General features: G+C 35.2%; 1 protein-coding gene across 8 annotated transcripts in view; it reads right to left on the minus strand.

The window, feature by feature from the left end:
• The window catches only part of GRIA2 (glutamate ionotropic receptor AMPA type subunit 2), a 106,440-nt gene that overhangs the window by 15,813 nt on the left and 65,136 nt on the right, over positions 1–25,491 (minus strand). For 7 of the 8 annotated variants that reach the window (XR_014583357.1, XR_014583358.1, XR_014583359.1 and 4 more), the window contains 6 exons: positions 22,870–23,037; positions 22,485–22,589; positions 21,658–21,768; positions 20,283–20,489; positions 19,401–19,771; positions 15,323–15,521 (listed from right to left, as the gene is read on the minus strand). Coding sequence is in view for 5 of the 8 variants with exons in the window: in XM_083833732.1 (XP_083689858.1) it covers positions 15,323–15,521; positions 19,401–19,771; positions 20,283–20,489; positions 21,658–21,768; positions 22,485–22,589; positions 22,870–23,037 (1,161 nt within the window). In the remaining 3 variants the exon portion in view is untranslated. Of the gene's footprint in view, positions 8,795–15,322; positions 15,522–19,400; positions 19,772–20,282; positions 20,490–21,657; positions 21,769–22,484; positions 22,590–22,869; positions 23,038–25,491 lie in introns of all 8 variants that reach the window. The other variant, XM_083833736.1, reaches the window with a different exon arrangement.

Genomic DNA, 25,491 nt, shown 5'->3' on the forward strand with positions numbered 1-25,491 from the left:
TTTCCCTCGCTTTAACCAATTGGTAGTTATAACTATAATTGGCAGTTATAACTACCAAGTGATAATTATTGCTTAACCTGAAAAAAAATAGGAGAAAAACAACATTTGGTATCTAGATGTCACCAAAAATGAAGTACTGTTATTAATGAAAACGCAGACAGAAAGGGCACTTCAAGTTCTTTTAAATATAGGACAGGTTATGGTCAGTAACAGTTATTAATCACGGAAACAGTATATGATGCTGGATTCCTCATATTGTCACATGATACAATTGTAACGAAGAAGAAAGCATATGTATATATCATCTCCCCCCATTTAAGCTGAGCAGAAAACAAAAAAGTGTGCAAGCATTTCACATTCGTCTGATCAAGATATCTGTATAACTAACAGGGAAGTTGACAATCAACGCTAAATTACTTTCTTAAAGAGACAACCTAAATCCATATATGAAGTAGACAATAATAATAAGCTACTGTAAAATGTAATACTATATGGCCTGTAACTCAGCTATTATTATCTTTCTACTTTGCTATAGAAAACCAAAGACCATGTTTTGTAGTCATCCTGTAAGACTTTGCTATTGTATGTGTAAATACACCAAATTTCTACTATAATAAAATGTATGAGAAGCAATTCTCCAACAAAGATAGGATGTACACTTTAGAACAGCAATTCCACTATGGATCTATCTTTAATCACACCATTTAAAAAACAAATGAATCAAGTATAAAAGCACCAGTTTAAAAGTTATTTTATACTTCATATAAAAGTATGAAATGCCTTCACCACATCCCAAGGCTTCACTGTTCTTATGAAGAACAAGAAGTATCATTTTCCTAGACTTACCCTTACTTTTCTGTCCAGAAATTTTGCCTAGGAAGATTTTGAGGCTCAGATTTCTCCCTAGTCTCCATACGTCTGTTATTATTTAAAGTTCTGGTAGTGCTAGTCAGTAGCCGTCAGTAGCCACTGACGGTTTTCTAACATCAAAATATTCCAACTATTACCAACCAGAATCTACATGTCTATCAGCATGGCTGAAAGTTCTCTTGATCTGTTGATCAGATCTGTTGATCTACACATACTCAGTATACCCATTAATATCAAAAGGGTTGGATATACTCAGCATGACCAGAACGACTGAGAAACATAACTCTGTGCTGAAGGCACAGTGGATTTCTTGGATTCTTAGAATATCTGCCATATTGTGCATGCATTGTTCTTGTTCCATCCAAGACAATACTAAAATTTATGATTCTAGAAACTAAGAAAATCCCTAAAACAAACAAATAAGAAGAAAACCCAACAAAACACACCAACTTTGACAAGCCAATTCACAATGTAAACTATATCTATCACTATGTACTATAAGTGAGCATTAAAATTTAATAATATACTTTTCTCTCCCTTACCTGACTTACCTGATACATAGCTGGGTAGATGAATAGCGCCTCTCAGACAGTAAGTAGCATTCCATGCCTGAGAATTCCATCTGAAGATCCACGTCAGTTAAGCTATTTAATGTTTGGGCAACTCCATCAACATTGCCAGAATTTATAAAGAAAGTGTAAACCCTAAATGCACGTATACCAAAGTTGGTGTCTTTCTATCATCTGTTCCCTGTATTCACTTCACTGAAAGCAAAGCTACAAGTGTTTACCTCTGCATAGTACTCAATCTTCTCCTTCCTTAACACACTCAGGCTTGGAATGAGAAGTCCATAACCTCATATGAAGGAGCTCAATCTTCCCTGAGTTTTCACTCCCCACACCTACCTTCTAATTCAACACAGATACTCCATCCCTTTCCAATCACTGTCAACATTCATTTGGCAACACATATCCAACTTCCTACACAGGATTTACAACTACAAACTAAGCAAGGGACATCTAGCTTCCAACAGTGGTATAAAAATGATTACAGCGATATTTAATGTTCATAACTTGCTCTATAAAGGGGAAAACTAAAAGCTAGACTAATTCAGAACTGTCTTAAAGGGTTCAGTTCAAACCAAAGCAGACAAAATGCTTCCAAGTACCTGTCACCACAACTTTCATTACAAGGCATTTGAATCCCATGTTGTAGAAGAGAAAAGGTTATGGTGACATTTAAAACATTGTTTTCTTATAATAAGATTCAAATACTAAATAAACAAATATATTTCATTTAAGTTAGGCTACTGTCATGAACAGCTTCTAAAATTGACTTAACTGCCTTTGCTTCCTTAACTATGTTGCCTCCTGGTTTATTAAAATGATCTTTCACAGGTGTATATATGTATGTTATAGATGTCTAGCAAAGTCTGTTCAGCTTTCATCATTCAGCCTCAATAAAATGCAGCACCCCATTTCCCACTGTCACTTGACTGAGATCTGATTGTAACAGGTAGGTGGAAAGGATGAGGGGAGTCGCATTACAGACCGAGGGGCTGGTGCTGGACATCTGAATTGGAAAATGCATAAGGAACAGATTCTTCAAATGGTCAAGTGATAAGAAGAAACCTCCCACTAGATGGCTCACAGGTTCCTTGCCATATCATTGAAGGTAAAAATACCTGATCCAGCAACCACAGAAATAAAAATCGGTAATGAAAAACATCACCAGAAAATAAAACTCAGGATTTGCCATGACTGCAGTCTTCTGCAGCCATGGACACTGAAAAGAAACATTACGATGGAGTTCACACAGCTGATAGTCTTAATCCCTACCTAGCCCTTGAACTTGTCTTGACTTCTATATATATATATATATATATATATATATATAAATGAAAGAGCAATGACATACAACCCAAGGAATACTTGACTTCTAAGGTTTTTGGTCTGATTGCTACACAGAATTCTTACTAGCAAGACTTTGTTTTCAGCACATTATTTCCTTCACAATTTTTTCCTCCCCAGAAGCTGTATTTTATACAAAAAGGCAGAATTAAAGGATGTAGAAAAGGACAGTGTTCAAGACCTTCGCCTAGTATTCTGTGCATACATATGCATGTATTCAAAAGGTCAACATTATCTGCTTGATAAACAAAAGTATGCATGCTTATCCTATGCACATATCATGATTCAAAAACATTTTGAAATAGTATCAGTAATGCACGCTTATTTAAATTTGGCCCATGTTATAAATGCCTGTATATTTTATTTCTATAAAATTTATCTTCATCTCTTTAAACTGCACTTGGAAAAGCACACCATCATCAGTAACAGTGAACTACACAACGTGGAAACAGAATTCTTGTGAATGTAGGGTGCCCCATGTGCAAGTTGGGCTTTTGTATTTTTCTTATATACTTTTTTTTTCTGGCACCAAAAAAAAGGAAGAACAGCAGTACTCCATTAAAAAACAAAGGCATGTAAACTCCCGCACCCCCCCCATTTTTTTACCATGCTATCCAAACAATGCAACCAGTGTAGATGGCTTTATTATTTGACTACAAGAATATTAAAATAATATGCACTGTTCTTAATGTGGTTCGTTGCTATTGCTACATGACTCTCCAGTGTATATATGAAATGTTAAAAGCTAATAGCAACTTTGTTATTACAATCATTACCAATGTATAAGCACACGACCCTAATATTCACAATGAATACTTTTTGCATTATTTACCATTTCTAAGAAAATACAAAATACCTAAGAAGTTACACGTTTCTTTTTTCTTATCATGTCACCACTGCATATCATGACTATGAAAATTACTATTACGAAGTACACATCCCATTTACATGTAAAATACATAAAATACCGCCTCCATTAAGAAAATCATTAAGAAATTGAATTATGGAAATCTTTATCAAATTAATTGTGTGTTTTGTGGGTCACCAGATGTCTTTTCCATTTTTTCATTCAAAGACCTACTATTCTTAAAATGGGGTGTTGTAATTAGTATGTCATTGACAGAAATAGCTCCTCAGACTACCAACGCTCTGCTAGGTGATGATCTTGTACTGCAGGAGCAGAACTGTAATTCTCAAATATGGTCTGTGTAAATATCTTGTTGACCTTCCATATTGAAGGACACGAATCAATATTGTCACGGACTACAACATGTAACAACAAATGAATCTTGCCAATTTAATGACAAAATCAATTCATACTCCCACTCCCCCCCCCCCCCCCCAAAAAAAAAAGGAAAAAAAAGAAAAGAAAAAAGGTCAAAACTGTTTTTCAGCCTTTTTAATTAACTTAAGATTAAATATTATTATGTATTTTAGAATACATAACTGTACTTATACTGTGTGGCTACTGAGAGTAAATAAAAATTCAAATAGATTGAAGGTCTACATTTTGTAATACACTGATAGTTTTATTCTTTATTGGTAAAATTAATGTCATCTTCTTTAGGTGCAGTTTTACAAGCTTTCCAGTTTCCCTAAACTAATTGAGCTACTTGAAGTATCTTTAATACGTATACTCTTATTAAAAGAATTGTAAAACATTCTAAGAATGTATTCCTCAAAAGCCTACTTATAATAATTTGTACCAAGAATCCACATATGAGAAGACAATATATGAACATGGAAGACAAAGGCCTTATGTCATCCTCACATTCATGTGATTTAAAGAATTAATTGTTCAAGGAGGCTTGTCTTACAAGGTATGTTAGTATTAAAGTTTCAAGAGCATTTAATCTGTTAAAATACTTGCTGAAAGGACTTCTCCTCTGAGATTTTTTACTAAAGTAAATTCAGTTTCAGTGGAATCTAAATTCCTCCCCATCATTCAACACATTCATAAAGTCAAAGAAGACTATTTAAATTTAAATTTGAAAGTCTGAAAAACTCAGATAAATGTCATGCAAACTAATTTCTATGATGACACCTAAATCAATGTGTTGTTCTTTGAAGTGCTGGTCACAGGGAAAATCTCCTGTCCACTCCAAGAGCTAACTTCACCGCACTAAGCCTACAGGGACAGCCATAATACTGCAGCATAATACATTGCAGTATCTACTACTACAGCTTTCTTACACCACTGTATTAAAATTGCAAATTTTAAGTAGGATCTTGATTTGAGTGGGGGAAACCAGACAACATAAAGGAAACAGTACATAGTTTAAACTGCAGAAACATCAAAAAGCATTGGATTTTCCAGCCTCACAAGTGAAAGCAGTTGGAGAAAGGAAAGTGTCTGCTGTGTGGTGGAAAGACAAAGAAGACAAAGAAAGACAAAGAAAAATCTAGGTATAGAAACACAATCTAAATGCATAATTAAGCTTTTTTTTTTTTTAATGTAATGGAAGAATAATAAGTCATGCAAATGAGGGTACAGAAATCATCAAAATGAGTTAGATGCAAAACAAAAAACTTATTGCACCTATATGGGGGTGTTGGTGGTGGAAATAAGCTAAATCCCTAAACACAGAAGCACTTTCTTAAGAAATAGTAGATTTTGTAGTAAACTGCAGATGCCATTATGGAAGTCTAGAATCAAATATACTGTACTTCACAAGAACAAAAAACCATTTAAAGCAACTACAGCTCTTTCAGTTTGAAGTACAGCATGCCATGTACAGTTTCAGATCACATTTCATAATGAAAACATTTGAAGATAGAAATAACCTGTATCTGTAAGAAAAGAAATTGGGTTAATCAAAATGTATCAAGCCAGATAATGAGAAATTATTTATTTGTCATATATGAGAAGTGAAAAATTCTGAGCGTTTGGATGACAGAAATGAAATTAAACTTTCCTGTTCAAAAGCATGGTCCAACACCTTCGGACCAATAAGAAAATCTGCAATAAAATGAAAGCCTTTCAGTTGTGTAAAAACAACACAAAAAGGAAGGTAAATCACCACGTATCAGCAAAATGATTACTAGCAAACAGTTTGATACCACTGGGAGAAAGTCATTTCCAGAAGAGACAGGGAAATATTAGTGCCTTTGTGCAAAGCATTGCTGAGATCTCAGCTGGCATACAATGTACAGATCTGTTCACCCACACTCAGGAGCAATTAGTTTGAACTAGAACATACACACACAGAAGAGCTATGAGATGAACAGGGACCCAAATATCTGGCTTGCAAATCAAGAGTTGTTTTAGTTGACAGAACTGAAAGCTGAGAGGAAAAAAAGAAAAAAAAAAAAACAAAAAAACAAACAAAAAAAACCCAAAGAAACCACATACTTGCTCTGTATTTATGCATCAGGAAACTAAACACCAGGAAGAAAAAATATTAAAAAACATATATAAATATATTTAATTATTAATGTACTATAACACGACAGGATATAAAAACACTCACATTGGAAAATAAAAGAATGTTTCTAACCATCACAGGAATAATATTATGGAATTATCTGCCCTTAGGAGTAGCACAAGTGAAACAAACTTTAATACTTATTTTAATGAGTATATCAAATTATAAAATAAATTACACATCACTGGAGAATCTTCAAACTGTACTGCTGTAAATTCATTGTACCCAGCACAAAATTATCTAGTGCAGAGCACAGCCTGGTTAGAACATCTAAAAAAACTTAATGAAAACTTGAAAGAGAAGATCAAGGAGTAATACATTTCTTTCATCAGACACAATTTGTTCTTACCAACAGGAAAGGAAAATTCTACTAGACAAGAATGCATTTTCTTTGTAATAAATATTATGAAATAATAATTTGAAAATAAGCTGAGTAATATACAAAACAAAGTTTCTGAAGCACTACAGTATTTTGGTCAACGGGCTTGCTGAGCTGTCCTCAGAACAGCAGGATTTTGGGTAATGTGGACAAAGAAACAATTTTTCCTAGATAATAATAAAGTAAGATGCCTGGAGGAAAAAAAAAATAAATGAAGTGTTAATTACTTCATTCTTTATTTTCAACTGAATTTCTAGAATGGCCTAAATCAATTCTTTTGTTTGTTGCACAGATTTAAGGACTCTGAAAACCAAGAAAATGTAACTGAAAATGAACCTCTTGAACCCTCTAGACCTCAAAAAAAGTATAACCATTTTTTCACTAATATGCTTTTGGATGTAAATGAAAGTCTGTCCATCATCTCAGTACTTCAGTGAAGGGCCTATTTCTTCTGTCAAACTAATAAAAAACAAACCAATATTCTCTAATTGTATCTCTTTTCAAGGATTCATGACATGTCAGTTCTATAATCTCTGCCTTTTCATGTAGAGATTACAGTTGATGACAGAAGTTACATATGATTTCATAACTGGGTCTTTAGTCTCCATCACCTCTTGAACGCTTCTATGGAGCTAGTCAAAATTTAACAGTGAAATATGTTCTGTGTAATTCTTCTGTATCTCAAACAATAAAAAAGGAAGCTGAAGTATGATTCATAATTGTTAACCTCTACTTTCATTAAAAAAAAGTCTTTCTTCTTTTCTCCCTGATTTTAGAGTTTTCTTGTGTATTTTTAGAAGCTTGAATAATATCTTGAGTGTAAAGACAGATCAAGGTTCACAGATAGACTGCCATATGCTTTTAGTCTTTTTTCATAACTTTTTGTAACACAATTATCGATTTCAAAAGTTAAAGAACTATTTCAAAGTACTCATAAATCTAGAGGCACTAGACTGTGTTGAAGATCTTCAGAAAACACAAGAATCTTCAGGCCAATTTTCTTTGCCTCCCAAAAGACAACACTTTTTCACAAGAAATGACTCAGGGGAAGCATGTCAGCTCTTCTAATGTTTGTTGCTGGCTTTTCACTATGAAAAGGACTTCTTTATAAGACTGTATGGGTTATTATACTTCCATCATTTTTTCCATGACTAACTTTTCATTCCAGAGCTCTTGCCTCCTGCTTACTCTGCTCAGTGAAAGCAAAGTAACAATTTTTTTCTAATGGAGCAATTCTGCTTGCTTTTCATTTGACAGAGGAACAATTCTTAAGGGCTACCAGAACAGAACAAAACAGATTGGTCTGTCCATCTCACACTGTTGGTTTGAACATACATACATATAAAAAGTTTTTAAATAAAAACTAGTGTACGCAGAGAGAAAGTAAACTAGTCTTCTTATTGCTCTGCACGTCACTTTTTCCTTTTGAGATGCCTTCTGACCTCACAGACTAGTTGCAATTCATCCTTTAAAGTGATAAGAAGGTATATTGACTGATTTCATTTTTCTACCAGTTTTATACATATTTTTGATGAACGATGGGCAAGCAGCAAAAAGATGACTGAAGTTTAAAAGGAATTAGCTTTGTGCCATTTTTTTTTCATTTTGGTATTCATTTTCAATAAGCTTCCAAGCACACAGAAATCATGGAAATGTTCTGCTGAATGTTAAGCTTGTGTACTTACACAGCTGTACTTTGTTTCTTTCTTCCACTGCTGTAGTCCGTAAAAATTCAGCATGGAACACTTACAAAGTTAACACATATACACATTGCTTTAAAATTAATTTCTGCAGTGTTAGGTGTGCAGCAGTCTGTCTTCTTGGGTTAGTGACTTTTTTCCCCTCTCAAAGTTCAATCATGTATCTTGGCTAATACAGACACGAACTGCATTTACAGCAGCTGCTCAGAAAACATTGAAGGTAAAAATACTTTGTGATTGTAGATAATGTCAATAGTACATACCGGAGAGATGAAATTTCACTGACCCACCATTTTGCGCTCCATCAAGTAGTATCTTCTGTCTGACAACTGTAGAGATGATGCACGTGTACCTGACCAACTGAAATGATCCTTGGATCTTTCAAGCTGTGCTTTGCAGTCCTGTTCATGTTGTCACCATTACAATCCACCTCTGATTTGAGAAAAACGTGTACTTCTGGAAAAGCACAGCCACACACAATTTCTTCAATGTTTTGCCCGTTACTTCAGGCTGTAAACCCAGGAGAAAATGCAACCACAATGAACTACAGATCTTTACTTAGGTTTTTAGTTGCACCAAGAACTCTAAAAGCACTATTTGTAAGACAGAGCCACTAGTAAATAGCAGAAGTGACAAATACCCCAGCTCAGTAAAAGAACTCTGAAGACTTAGATTGTACTTGCAGTCCTGCTAGTAGCAACTTTGAGAATTCCTGAGGAAAACTACATGTTCTAGCATTTACAAATATAGAGAGTTAAGAGACCTAACTGATCTCTAACTGATCTGCCATTGAAGAAAATTTGTACCTATAACATTATTATTATTATGAAGTAATATTTTGCTGCTGACTTTTGCTGTCATTACCACTCACCCCCCCACATTTTTTTTTTTCTTTCTTCCTTTTAATACTCTTAAGACCATTATTTCTGCGTGGTATTTTCTATGCAGGATGTACCAAGCTTCTGCTTCTTGTCTTGAAGCAGCAGCAGGAATACTGGACTACATTTTCTGTTCATCCCTTTTTCTCAGTTATGATTCTTGATTCAGTGCCAACCGACGCTCTGCTGTTGGCAGGAGTATGTCCAACTAGTGTATGGTCATTACCTGTAAAGCCAGGCAGCATGTACCTCAAAAAGCATAAAGTGCCAAGGCAATATGTGTTTGGTCGTGAGTGCCAAGGCTATTATCTCTGAGTCAAGTGATATGGACTAGCTTATATGCATACTGCCATACTGCCTGTAGGTTGTGGTGACCCACTATTTCCTCCACCGGGGTTTTTCTAACCTACATCTGGATTACTCTGTTCACCCCACATTGTAGACACTGGTGCCAGACATGTCCACTGCAGACATGAACCAACATGTATTTAATGTAGGTGACTAGAATCCTGACACAAACAAGCTAATGTGACAACCCTGACTTGCCCAGGCTAATGTAACATCTCAACAAGTTCATGTTATTTAAGCATTCACAGAAGCTGAACAAAGATTCAAACTCAACTCTTTCACATCATATACATAAATTCAGCTATTCAAAACAGAAGTTTTCAGCTAAGTTTAAACATTTAGCTTATTGCCAAGAACTCCTGTTTGGAAAATAAGAAACAAATATATCCTTAGGGTGATTCATTCCATCTTAAAAACAGCAGGTAACACAAATGAAGCCTTTTACTCTTTAGAAATACCTTCTTCATAGAGAAGAACAGAAAAATACCATAGTCTAGAACAATAACTTCCACAAAATCAGAATTGGATGAGATAAATTCATTTTCTCTTTCTCTCTGTAGGAAGAAGTCAAGACGAAGGAATATGGAAGAACAATCACTGAATGCCCTCAACACATTTTAAAGGAGACAGAATATTGTTTGGATTCATCTAACATCAGATACTTTAACAAATCACTGATGATTCATTCAGAAAATAAAAATGCTTGCCAATGAAACTCTGAAAGTCAGAACAACAAATATATTCATAGATATTGTAATCAATCTGTGGATATTCCAGGAAAAACAAACAAACAAACAAACAAACAAAAAAACCACAAAAGTTGAAGACAATGAATTTCTTGAAGTAAATTTTTGACTGAATAATTCACTCGGCTCTAGCAATGGCACATTCACTTCTTGGTTGCTGCAATACTCTGAAAAAATTCCTGTTTACCTGAAGTGTTCCACAGGTAAAACCATGAACTGTTTTATAGTTATATGATATTTCCCTTATATGATAGGTAAGTAGATATAATTTGACTGTGTTTGTCTGGATATTTTAAATTAAATTGCGGGAAAATGTACACTCAGTACTTGCTTCAAGGAATACACTTGCTTCAAGGCAGCAAGGTTTTGCAAGAAGCGAATTTAGAAACTAGTTTATGAATGTTATTACCTTTTCAGTCTCAACCTATATGGTATGAGTCTGATCAAATTAGCACTTTATAATTAGGCAAACCTTCGAGTCTTATCACAGTTTAAAAAAAAAAAAAAAGTTGTCTCATATAAAATCTTAGAAGTCAGCAATTATTTCTTCTTTTGTTTTAGCAGCTGCTGAATTTCATCTTATACACCTGACAACAGGTAGCAGATAGCAGGCTACTGCTATCCAGTAACAGCTCTTCCTCTCTCATTTCTGGCATACTTCACTACTCATCTAACCCACCTGCTGCAAGGCATATATGCCCACTGCCTTAGCTGCTCACAAAATTGAGCTGAGGTGCTGCCCTGTGTGATATTCAAGTTTTTATCTTTCCTTAAAATTTGTCTATGAACATGGAAAGCAACCCAACAACAGCGTGTTTTTTCTGTACTGCTTCACATCCATGGGTACTGGATTCTGTCCAATCTTCTTCATCAAAAACCGAAAATCTCTGAAGTCAGAGTGAATTAAAAAGAACAACTCCTGTGTCATGTGTCTCTGCGTAGCTCATGTAACCTCCTTTATATTTGAGTTCACTTGAATTTAAAGTCAATGTGTTTATATAGTTACATGTTGTTCAATCTGCAAGTATTTGTAACAACTTTGGGTGCACAGAAACCAAAGTCAAACGCATAACCTTCAGAAAACCGAGCAAGCAATTTTAAAGAATGTTTTCTTCTCCTTTCAGTATTTAAGTTGTTCTTGTTAATCAAATCATTAAAAGAGGTAATTAATTCACATTAAGAAAACTATAACATTCAAAGGTATCAATGGTTAAATGCTTTTCTAAAGTAATAGCTTCATCACTGACCATTATAACTATTTTCCTCATCAGCTCACATATTTCACTGTGATTCCAGTATGTCAGAGATGCCCTGATAAGAAAAAACAAAAACAAACAAACAAACAAACAAACAAAAAACACTATGGCCTCATGTTCACATAAAGTAACTCTAGTGCCTGTATTTACTGACTGAAAATTCTTCAAGCTAGAAATCAGGCATGGATGTTTGTTTGTTCTCCAAAATGACACTGTAGTTCACAATACAGATTAAACTTACTAAACAGCAAACCCTGATGAGGAAAGCATTATAAGGCAGTGCTAGGCACACTGACACTCTCTTCTCTTTGTCTTCCTACTTTCCCATTGATAGTAGTGCTAGCAAGATGTCACCTCTTCAGCTCTATTCTTAAGAGACGACAATAATAACCAATCTTCTTTCTCCCTGCCCTTCTATATATATCACCACGTGCAACATCTTCTTGCCAACCTATTGGTCTCACTGGCTGAAAAAGAACAGGAAAGTGATTTGATGCTAGCAAGAATCAAATAAAAGGTGATACCTTTTTAATGTTTTCTTATGGTATCACAAAAGAATAAGAAGCGTTTTCTCCTGCTCTCAGACTGAAAAGCAGATCACTTTGCTGAAGAGCCAGAAACTTAAGTTTTTCCTCGAAAACAAAGTACCAGACAATTAATCTTCCTCATCTTGATTCTTTCTTCTTCCCAAATCTACTTTTACCAAAACAGCTCAGTGGTCTGGCATTTAACGTGCTTCTTCAAAACCTCTCAACTTTTGAATGTGCTGTTTAATTTAGCATTAAACTACATAATTCATGAACTCCTCTACTTACCCAGTTGCCAAATGGAAGGATCTCACATTCACTTGTGTGATTTACTATCACAAAACATATTTTAGTAGCAAGGCAAATTCTATTTACTGTTCTTAGAGTATACAATAATCCCTACTTTTATGCTGAGAAACGAGGGCTCTATTAGTGGTGATTTAGATACAATACACATTCCACCAATCTAAAACAAACTTAAAAACAGTATCAACTCTTGAAGAGAAAGCAGACTAACTGGAGAAACAAAGCTAACAAACATTTAATTGATGACAGACAGTCCATTTAGCTTGGTGCTAGAAAAATACTTATTTCCGGCTGTTCAAAGAATTTGAGTCCTAATTTCAGGTCACATCCACTCCAATCCATTTACTGCAGAGAAATACTGTAAGTGAAATTTTAGTCTTGTTTGTGCTAGAGACTGCTTTCACATTGCCTTTAGCAGACAGAGTTTCATTCTTGAAACCTGAGTTTCAGGTCTCCTAGAAAGAATTTATGACAACTGTTATTTCTTGAAAAATAACTGTGCAGGCTTAAGTAATTTAGAGCAAACAGTAGATAGAACCATTGGGCTAAGCAGTGGCATTACACATAGTGCCTCAACTCGTTTGTGATAGAAGTTGCAGAGAAGGAATTTCCAGAGGTCATTATAACCTTGTTTGTGCACAGCAAAAGCTAACTGAACAAAAGGTGAAGAACATGCCCTCACAAGTGCCGGGTCCTGCACCTGGGGCGCAACAACCCCAAGCAGAGCTACAGGCTGGGAGATGAGTGGCTGGAAAGCTGCCTGGCCGAGAAGGACCTGGGAGTATTGGTTGACAGTCGGCTGAATATGAGCCAGCAGTGTGCCCAGGTGGCCAAGAAGGCCAACAGCATCCTGGCCTGTATAAGAAGCAGTGTGGCCAGCAGGTCTAGGGAAGTGATTGTCCCCCTGTACTCGGCTCTGGTGAGGCCGCACCTCGAGTACTGTGTTCAGTTTTGGGCCCCTCGCTACAGGAAGGACATGGAGGTGCTCGAGCGAGTCCAGAGAAGGGCGACCAAGCTGGTGAGGGGTCTGGAGAACAAGTCTTACGAGGAGCGGCTGAGGGAGCTGGGGTTGTTCAGCCTGGAGAAGAGGAGGCTCAGGGGCGACCTTATCGCTCTCTACAGTTACCTTAAAGGAGGCTGTAGAGAGGTGGGGGTTGGTCTGTTCTCCCACGTGCCTGGTGACAGGACGAGGGGGAATGGGCGAAAGTTGCGACAGGGGAGTTTTAGGTTGGATGTTAGGAAGTACTTCTTTACCGAAAGGGTTATTAAGCATTGGAATGGGCTGCCCAGGGAGGTGGTGGAGTCACCATCCCTGGAGGTCTTTAAAAGACGTTTAGATGTAGAGCTTAGCGATATGGTTTAGTGGAGTACTTAGTGTTAGGTCGGAGGTTGGACTCGATGATCTTGAGGTCTCTTCCAACCTAGAAATCTGTGATACTGTGATACTGTGTGATACAAAGCCTTCACTTATTTTTACAAAAGTAAGTTTTTTATGCTCAGGTAACCACTGGAAGCACTATTTGTGTTAAAGTGTAATTATGAAGATGCACATGAGTTTAAACCTTCTAGTTCTTCTAAGTAACCACCACAGATAGCATCTCAACCAACATTAACAAATTAGTAGCACAAAAACTACGTACCACTCTATACACATTTTTCTTTAAAACAAAAACAACAAAAAAAGCTTGAAAAATCTCTGAAGAGAAACTAATCAAAAGAACTGATCTACCCTTAGTTCACATTCTGTCCCCAGTATAGCCACAGTCTAAAAACTTTATGCTCTCAAAAACAGAAAAACATTTGTGTGCTTCTCAACACTTAGCACCAAAACCCAAACTTCATTTTTACTAGCTTACACACCTGACATTAGTTTCAGTTTAGAACAGCAGAAATGCAATCAGCACCAGGTCTTCTTACAGGACTCACTAAAATCAGAAAAAAATGCTTTTCCACAGTTGAAACAAGTATGGTTCCTATTTAGTATGTTACCAGTTAAGTAAGTGTCACAAAGCCTAATGAAAACCACAACCCAACAGTTACTACTCTATACAGTACACAAGAAAAAAATTGTGAGAAACTATTTCACTTTGCTTCCATGGCAAACTCTATTTGAAATGTAAATATAGTATTTCCAACTGTTTTAAAATACATTTTGTTTAAGCTTAACACTCTTACTATCCACTGAAAAATAAATAAAAAACAAGAAAAAAAAAGTTTTTCATACTTGTAGCACTTCAGACCCACTTCCATCTTAGAGTGCACAGACACTGCAAAACTGTCACAGCACTTTTCTCAGCAGCCTTAAGTGTCTCACTCTTTTGCTCTGATGGATTTCACCATGGTAGCTGGTATCTTAAGGGCAGCTTGAAACTCACACATTGGCAGTCTTACACATTTTAAAAACTGAAACACACTGAAGTAGAAGGCAAGGACTGACAGACTTCCAAAGACATCACTGTAATGCAAATACAATAACTGTTTTCAAAAGCAGGCATGGATTTACCACAGCTGCCAGCAGGATTGTAACCCATTCCCCATCAGTAAGTTTGAAAAATCATGTGAAATACTAAAGCATGACTGTGTACCTTCCCATGTTCCTATATACTGCATGACTATCTAAAATATAGCACAACTATCAGTCTTGTTTAAAATTGTTAATTACTTTTTTACAGCCTAGATGAATGATGTCAACTCCCTTCTATGATCAGATCTTGTTTTTTTCTTTACAGTGGAATATTTTTTAGGTAATTCCTTGCAGTCACTTTTACTTTGCATTGTTTATAACATGGCCCTTGTATTTATATATAGATAATAAAATGATATTGTAATGAGTAAACTAAAACACTTATATCTGCAAGTTAGGCTGCACATATCACATTTTTATAGCAACCTTTTAATAAAGCCCAGGGAGAAAACATTTAAAAGAGTGAAGACCTAGGTACAACAAAACAGAAATCTAAAAAGCAGAAATTCTTACCCTAAAAAACTCTTTAGTGGAGCCAGAATCTAACGTTCCATAAGCAATTTCTGTTTGCTTGGAAAGATCCTCTGCACTTTCAATGGGTGACACCATCCTCTCAACCGTCAGGAAGGCAGCTAAGTTAGCCGTGTAGGATGAGATTATGATGAGGGTAAAGAACCACCACACACCTCCAACAATGCGCCCAGACAGGGATCTAATAACAAGTATGAAATGGATTTGTAAAGTGAAATGAAAGTCCTAAAAAGGAACACATGTTATCAGTTTTATGCAAATGATGCATTATACTATAGGGAGACATTTCAAGCTATCTTGTAGTGCAGCTCTGCATACTAATCAGATGGGAAATCAATGCATACTCCATCCACTACATCTGGATTTTTGCCGAAATCAGGACTCCAGCATTTACTTTAGGGAGAATTTAGTGATCCAGTTCTTCAATGTCCTGGAAACTCTGAAATTAAACTGCTCATCTCAGTGTGCTATATTAACACATAAGCTTGTTATTCTCTCTGATGTGAATTTATGTGACACGAAGAGAATAATACAAAAACAGTGAAACAGAGCTTTCAGATAAATCAGTATGTCCTTAAAAATTTAGTCTCTTTAGCTTGCTTGTTTTCATAAGACATTCAGACGAAGACTGATTTTCACAGAACAATGTCTTATGCTGCTGTGGACAATCTATACTGAGAAATAAATAGCATTATTTGCAATAAAAACTGGCCCAGGGAATATCCATAAGCTAAAAAGTGCACACGACTTTTGAAATATACAAGCATTTAACAAACTGAGGACTGGACATGAAACAAGCAAACTGATAATAAAGAAAAATGGTAAAGAAAGTATATTTTTATATAATATGATGTTTCTAACTGCAGCAGGTGGGCTCTTATGGATCTTTGTTTTGCATCTCCTGCTCAAGAAGAAAGAAGAGAAGAGAACTCAAGAAAATATATAAAACAGTATATAACTAGAGAAATTCACTGATTGTCAATACTGAAAAGCTGATAGAACTATTGATACTGCCATCTTTGTCAAACTTACCATTTTTGAATGATCTTTTAAAGTTTGAAATTACTTACTACTTTGTTTCCAAACAAGACATTATAGGAAGGAGTACATAATCTTTGGAGATGTACTTAATTATTTGGCAGAAATGTACATGTAGTTAAAAGTCTAGCATTGCAGTAGCTTAGGTATGTACTGACGTGTCTCCTCTACCTATTAAGTAAACAAATCACAAATCATTCACCCAGCTTACAGTATTGTGAATGAGATGTCAAACTTCTGATACTATATATATAGCAAGATATAGAGTATAGGTGTAATTATCTGTATGCATTTCAAAAGTATGCTTTAATTTTAAACACAGTAGTCATGTAAAGCTGATTTATTAAACTGGGAACAAAAGTAAATGGAACCAATTCTGGACAAGTCATTTTCACTGTCATTGTAAAATATTTCTGTGGTAATTCAGACATGAAAAGATTTATTCCATGTCACTATAGACCCACTAAGTCACTCCACTACATGAAAATCAAGTTAGATATGGGTCCAGAATATGTTATTAAAAAGGGCTACAGAAAAGACATTATTTCAAGTGCTTTCTAGATTGTAATGTGTTCTGTAAACATGCTTTCTGTCACCTTTGAAAAAAAAATCTTATTTTGACATGGAGATAATCTGAAAATATAATTCTACAATTCAAAGACTGAATTATATGATAAATATACATTTGCAAGGTAAAATCTATGACTGTGCATTTAATACCTGCTAATGTTATGGTACTTTTTATTATATTGATATCTACTATAAATGATAATTCATACTCTTCAAAAACACATGATCTGTAATCAAACAAAACTGCTACTGACCTTGTAAAGCAAGAATAAGCTCAATACCAATATAGACAATATGCTCCCACATAACATTTTGTAAGTAAAATTTTTGTGGTGCCCTTTGTATTCAGAATTTTCTGATAAGGTCTGTCCCAGTTAAATAAACCATTTCTTTTTTTTGTGTGTATTTTGAAAAAAAATACAAAGTTGTATAATTATACGCTAGCATGAACCCGCACTTGTATAAGTACCTCATACATCAGATCATTAAATACTAAACCAATTTTTTGTGCATAATTACCTTGATTTGTTCACCATGTTTTGCACTTAGAAAGGTATTATATATTAGTACTGAGAGCACAATCCCATATAAAAAGTATCAGGAAAACTTTGCTGTATATTACCATTGTCTCCTCTGTGCCATCCATAATGGCAACGTTGGGATTTTTTTTTGCAGACCAATTTCCAGATGGTCCTGTCTTACTCAGCACCACTTCTATTTCAGAGTCAGGAAGCCCTAGCTACTTGGTAATTCTACAATTCTTACAAGGGTAGTCACCCTTACTAGAGAAATGATACTACTACAAATATTTTGCTAATGTTTGAAGAGATTCCTAACCACATTTACTGAAATTCATTTGCAGGGAGTTCATATTCCCTAGGGAGAGTTTTGGTGCAAGAACAAAAATAACTAAGGTGTTTGCAGCCCTTTTCTATTTTCATAATAAACTGAGATAATATACAAACTAAATGCTTTCCTCAAAATGTGTTTGTAATGAAATAAAGTGCTGTTAAACACTTCACCGACGATAAATCTGTCACTTGAATCTCCAAAATAATTTCAGTTTCATGCACCTTTTATGATGGCCATTTACTATCATTATTCTTGCAACACCTTTTAAATGTTATTAAACAATGCACAACTGTCATGTTTTAAGTCAGTAAAATGAAAAAAAATATTGTAATTCAACTATGGCCTTGATTCAATAAAAATAATTTTGCAGCTAATAGAGGACTTTGTAGACAACTAAACTTGTAAAGTATATAATCAATACAAAAACCCAATATTAATTTGATCTCTCTTCACCATCTCATTTCTTGCATACAGTTCTTAATGTGTTACGTGCCAAATCTATCACGTCTTTCGCCATAACTGCAGCCATCTTTCACTGTGAAGTTATATATGAAGTTCTCTCACAGAGTAAGTGCTCTGCTATGTCTGCAGCAGCAGAGCTTGAAAATCTGTCATTGCCTTTCAAGATGCAAGACTTGGATATAAGACTCTCCTTCCATCTGATTTATCTGCACAACAGCCACAAGACTCACTGGAAATTGAACTATGTCCTGTTTTACTTTAGGACACTGAGAAGAAAGTTAACTTGCTTGGTATAGTTAGGAAGGTCTTTTGATTTTATTTCCTTAAATCCAGTTGCCCTATTTCACTTCTTACTACAGTTCCTTCAAGCAGCAAGTAGTTATTTATCTACCTACTTATCACTTTGCTGAATCAAGGCTAGGTCCACTTGCGCACAAGGGAAATAGAATATTTAATGAGCTGCAAAGGAATTAACTTAAGTGCTTCAGAGTTGTCCCTAATAACGTAGGTGAAAATCCATGAGGAATTAAGCATTTATAAACTGGAGCTTCAAATTCATTTTAGCAACTTCCTTTGTGACTTATATAAAACTAGGCCATAGAAAAACAGCAACGTTTTGCAACTATTCACAATAAATTAGAGCGATCACATGACTTCTATTTCAATTCAAGGCTCTCCTATAGAAAAAACAGTGGATTAATAACTGTGTTATGATATGTACTGAGTTTTAGTGGTAAAGTGATGCCTGTGTAGTTCATGACTAGTACATTACCCTTTTTTCCCATTACAGTTGCTGTGAACCAAATGCAATGTCAACTGTAAAATGGGAATATGCAGCAAAAACACGGTACCCCTCCAAGACGGCATGGAATGATTTGAACCTTATGCATTTTACAGTCTCTACATGGTGTATACAACTTCACTTGGCAAATACATGATCGATATTAAGACAGTATCGATCAAATACATCATTACCTTTTGTCAGAGAGAACTGTCTTTATTTCAAGGACTTTTGTAATTTTGGAATGGAAGAAATAAACTATAGCAATGATTTCTTTCCGAGTGAAAATATATGCACCATGAACCTCCTCTGGCTGAGACCAAAAACGCACAAAGTTGAAATGGGCGAGTAACCAACCTTGGCGAAATATCGCATCCTTGCTGCATAAAGGCACCCAGGGAAAACCAGAGACTATTAAATATCCCAAATTCATTAGTTGATTCATTAGTTTGCGTTTCTCTTCCATCTTCAAATTCCTCAGTGTGCCACTCATATGGGCTAAATCTGCTGACCAGGAATAAAACTACACTGACCCCAATGTAGGCAAAAACAATGCACATCCAGATTTCATACGCTAATGGATCAAGAAATGAAAACACTCCTGGCTTGGACTTCTGAGGCTTCTTGATCATTATGGATATCCCCAGACTCATAAACGGCTTTGAGAAGTCAATCACCTCTTCTCTCACCAATGTTATAGTTAATGGAGCGATTGCAATATCGGCTTTCTGTAAAGGAAAAAAAAAAAAAAAAGCAAATAATAGATAATATAACGATCAGAGCAAAGAACAGTTTAGTTTGTATTGCATTTCATAAATGCAAAACAGGACAGTAAACACAGTAGCAACATCCTTTTCATCAAAAATGTCCCATGGGGAATTTCAGAAATTTTTAGTTGAAACTCTTCTTACTGAAATACATATAACCACATGGTTGACATATTCCAAGTTTCCTTATTTACACATGCCCTTTTATAAATGTGTGGCATTTAAAAATGTTAGTAAAATCCATTGGCTGGTCAGGAGGATGAAATATGCACTCATTTCCCTTCCAACTTCATTTGCATATAAAATCTAAATCCATGCTTTACATTTAACGTTTTTTGATACCAAGACAAGCTTTTGATTCTCTATCATAGGAATTATACATTTTTCAACTACTCTAGAGAGCAAACTAACCCAAATCCCATATCCCTCCATCAGTAATTTTTAATGGCTTTATTATAAAAGATGTTCTTACCCCATAAACAAGTTCTCCAACCATCCCATTCCAGATTTTCGTGTCTGCATCCCTGGCCCCATACTTGCCATCCCCCACAATTGTGAGCTTATACTTGAATCCACAATGCTTAGCAATTTCTGTAGCTAGGTCCACACAATAGCCCTCATATCGATCATTTCCTTCAAGCATTTCATGATTTTTCTTCATCATAACATATGGGGACTCCTGCACAGAAATATCTTGCTTTAGTTACTTTGTAAAGAGACAGATGCATTAGTTGCATATTTCACAGATTAGCAAATTTCCTTTTACATATAATAAAAAAGACAAGATAACATCTGAATCATACGTGCTACATATGATTAACATATGATTATGTCAGTTGTTAATTATCAATGTGACGTGTCCTGTAAAAAAGCATTTAAAAGCTACATTCTCCACAGTCATATACAAATAACAATACTTACAGGCATAGTGATTCCCAGCGGTATGTTAATAATGGTCATGAATGTTAACAGGAGTTATGCATTCAGAGAAGAGAGAATAATTTCCAAAATCTGTTTCTTTCTCTCTTACAGTTTGGATGGAAGAAGGCAAAGACATTTAGTTGCTTTTTTTTGTTGACTTAATACAAAATTTCTTCCTCTTTCATAACTACATCCCTTCCTGGGAAAACACTTCAGGCTCTCCAGGCTATATCTTTATTGAATTATTACACACGAAAACAGTTAACTACAAATATGCAGTGGAGTTCTATCATCAGCAAAACTAGTTATGGCTCATACATTATATTAAAGGAATCTACCTCCCTCCTTGCTCAACAGTTACCCAACTGGTTCTTGCATCCAGTGACATTTCTATGCTACTCTGTGACTTAACCAAACCAATAAAGAAGCTTTGCAATTAACAGAAAAATGCTGCTATATAGCAGTACATAACGTTATTTTTTAAACAACTACAACATAACTTTTAATGTTTTATCTTACACTTTAACAGTCCACAGTTCTGGATGCTACATTTCTGAAGTTTGAAAAACAGTCTCTGCTTGGCAAAATCCATTCTCCAATAAGCACAGCAACCAGTTAAAAATCAACACTATGGCTCTGCCATTTAGACAAAGTGCTCTTCTTTGAAAGCAGGTATTTCATTCCCATTTTCTGGCCTAAAAATGTTAGCTTTCTGGGATATTCATTTCCTTGTCAATGTCTGCTACAGAAGAAAACCGCATACTGAACGACATATCCTTAATTTCCAATTTTTCTTTATGCAACATAATGAGTAACATGTCAAAACCTCAAAAAAATAAAGAGACATTATATTTAAACTAATATAATCAGGAAAAACAAATCACTGTAGGACAGGCTGTCTTTTGACAAAATATGAGGTTAATTACCAAAATAGTGGTGACAATAATAGTCTTATTCTCTAGTCCTGAAGATTCATTTCCAAGAGGGCCATCAAGCGGATTCACAACCATTTTGTCCACTTCACTCCAATATCCAATCTAAAGATTACATGGATAGGATGCACAGACACCAGTGAATATGAACTTTCACAGAAAATGTAAAACATATTACTACTATGTCCATGATTTATGCTCATAGAGAACTATTTTAGCTATAGATCTATCAGTGTAAATATTTCTATTTATAGTTACTATAACAAATATTAACAAGAATGAAGTTCTTTGTTCACATTAATTTGTCTAATTTAAGTATACAATTTTCATTCAAATATTAACAAGTTTTAGTAGCAATATCACCAACTGTAGGGTTGAATGTGTTATGAAATACTCCAGATTAGGAAGACATGATAAACTGGCTTTTCCTGAAAGGCTTGGAATTAGACCAGAAAGACAATCACATTTAAAGAAACATCACTGAAAAGCTGTATTCTACATTTGTCATTCAGAAGCATCTCTCTTCTGTTAGCAATTACTGACTAACATTCAGCATTTCAGATGAGAAAGCAAAACGTTTAATACACAAAACTGAAAGGAAAATATTCCCATGTAGTACTTACCAGAAATAAAAACTCCTATTTATTAGAAAGAAGTAATACATATCTTTACTTTGTTCTGCAAGACCAACATAGAATACACCTTTAAATAAACATTACGACAAGTCATGCTTTAACTCATCCACAGTGTTTCATTACCTACCTCAGCTGTTGCTTAGCATGGTAAAACCATTAAAGACACTGTAAGACAATTCAAATTACCTTCCGAGGACCAGTACTTTTGAGTTCCATGACGTTTATCGTAAAATTGATTCTTTTTCCATTCTGATCAAACTTTATATTCCCTGTTAGACCTTCCACCTGAACCTATATAGATGAAGATGAAAGTGGTAACAGAATTAATTTTGTTCCTTTTTAGAAAATGTATTTTTTTTCCATAAATAATTACTTATTTTTCAGAAACATTCAGTTTAGACACTTTTCCATACCCAACGTATCTTAGTAAAGGGACTCGTTCCTGAGGAGTTAACTTCCACATTATTCCCAGCAAGATCAAGGCAGGTTAGGAGACTGGAAGGTTCTTTTCAAGCATTTATAGAAGATTTCACACATACACTCATCCCAGCATTCATTCTAGGGAAGCTACCTGTTTTAATGCCCTTTCTATTTCTACACCATGACCCCAGGGTACAGCTGGATTTGCAAGACAATCTCCAGCATTTCCTCTTCTGGAGATCTCAATCCTCTGTTTACGCAAATTACGGAAAGCTTCTGTCATCACTTGAACAGCATCATAGGTCAGAGCAGATGTATACTGAAAAGGAGTGAAAATAGTTCATTAACAAACAGCTTCAGTTTCAGCAGACCTTCCAACCCTCTCAATCCATTAAACACAGAAATATATTAAAATTAAAGACAAAAGTAAAACTTCCTTGAAATCAGACCAGTTGGGTCTGATTCAGGTTGGGGACAGTAGTAGTAAGTCTAAACTGAAGACTTATAGCTGTTTTCATGGTGTGAATTCTACTCCTTTCTCATTACAACTGTGTAACACTTCTGTGTGCAGACATAGCTAATGTCCACAGAGGTGAACAAGGGAAAAAAAAAATAATTTCCACTATTTAACTTGAGTTAGCCTACAGAAACAAGATACTGTTCCTTTGATTATACCCTTCATGAAGGTGCATTTATATACAGATCTGCAGACCACATCTCCTCCCACATATATACCCACAAAACCAAACAATATATATTTGCATATATATGTTCTTATCTGTTAAATATAGAAGCCCAGGAGTAGCTGTTTTCTAGTATGCAATACCTTGGGCAACACCCTGAAAAAATACAGTTTTCGGGATGAGATGCCTGGAGGAAGAAGTGATGCCTCTCAAAGAACTATAGGAGAGGAAAACCCCCACATTCCTTACCTGATATAAGGAGCTTTATATTTTACAACTTCTGAGCTATCAGAGAAGAATCCTGTGATCACATGCATCACAAGCTGGGACTCAACAGTCAAAAGCAGTTATATTCATTTACTGGAAAATTTTACATCTTAACTAACTAACTGAACAAAAACCACATGTGCATACACACTGAGGACTTTGTTGGATGGGGTTTATGAGTCCAGAACATTACATTTATGCCAAATTTAAGACCCATTTTTGGAAATATGGGCCAGAATATAACTACTTACAGCCTTATGAATGAATGCAATGATCCCTATGAAGGCTATTAGATGCTGAAAATATATAAACTGTAAAGCAGTGAGAAATGATATATTGGCTCTTTGCTTCAATGGTTCAGACTTTAATAAGAATTTTAATTAGCTAGCTCAAGTCATGCAGAAGGCTCTTCTAATTGTAACCAAGGCAGTCTTTTGAATTGAGGTCATTTTCTGTATGCAACTGTTAGACCTTGGAAAGTAAAAAAAGAAAGGTGGAACTCTTTTTTCAGATGTACAAGCTTACTGGATGATTAATGTGAATTTTCTCAAGAAAGTCCTCACAGTGACTTGTATGGAAATAATTAAAGGGATCAGAACAACCGAAAAATGAAGGGAAAGTCTGACTGGAGCTGACATGACTTTCTGCTACTGAAGTAGCAGTGATTAAGTAGGGTCATAGATGAGGAGATGAGGACAGAATAACAGAGAGAAGAGAAAGGACCCTGAGTCATTTCTGGGGATTGGTTAACCATAGTACTTCAAATGTAGCTATTTGTAGTACAAAAATGTGTTGTACTGCATTGTAGCATTTTGAGAAACTTTGTATACAGCACTGCTATAAACCATCAAAATATACTTTGAGTAGCAGAGGAAATAAGACCTTGAAATTGAGAAGTTGTAGTGCTATCTAATTCAGTTATCTTATGTTTCATTTGATCCCTGGGATATTTTAGTATTTTATCTCAGAAATACAATCTCTATGTTATAAAATTAGTGCCCTGAATATCCACAACTCAGTCATATATTCAGTTTGTGTAGGGCTTTGCCTATTAATATGCATCTGTATGTATATACATCACCATGTGTAAAATCCACATGCTTTAATTGAGGTTAAATCAGCTTTAATCTAGGGCTCTTGATATATTCTCCACATATTATACCTTCATGCTGTGGAGGATGCCACGAAAGCAAACACTTCTTGCATCATTTCTTACTGCTTTAGTTGCATCTATTTTCAGCTCTTCATGGGGACTATTATATCTATTCATTAAACTGCAGAGAGCTTTAACATTAACAAAATTGAATCTAAGTGACCTCATGACCATAAACAGGAAATGACAATCAGATAACCTGGCCATGCAGAGGGATGTGTGTATGCATCTGCATACAGAAAAACAGTTGTCGCAAGTTAAAGGATGCATTAGCCTTGTCTTGATTCACTATATTTTATACAAGACATTCATTCAAGTTCTGATTTGTGTTATGGAAATCAATGTGAGCACTACTTGGAATATTATTCTCTGCAAATGTAATGGGCTCTTACAGACTACTACTTTTACAGCACTGGAAATCTGCTAACTTCATTTCAATTACTTTCAATTTTAGATGATAAAACATGCAAATCTAAGATTAAACGCTATCGATACCATTCTATAGTTCCTATATAATTGTCTGTATTTATTAAAATGTTGCAAAGAATATGCAAAAATATGACTTAATTCATAATTCTAGAACTATAATAAACTGATAATATAAACTATAGTATAATACTCTGAAGTGCCTAAGGATTTTATGTTATTTGCTAGAAACATGGACTGCATG

The sequence above is a fragment of the Anser anser genome, assembly GCF_964211835.1.
Source record: "Anser anser genome assembly, chromosome: 4".
NCBI classification, from domain to species: domain Eukaryota; kingdom Metazoa; phylum Chordata; class Aves; order Anseriformes; family Anatidae; genus Anser; species Anser anser.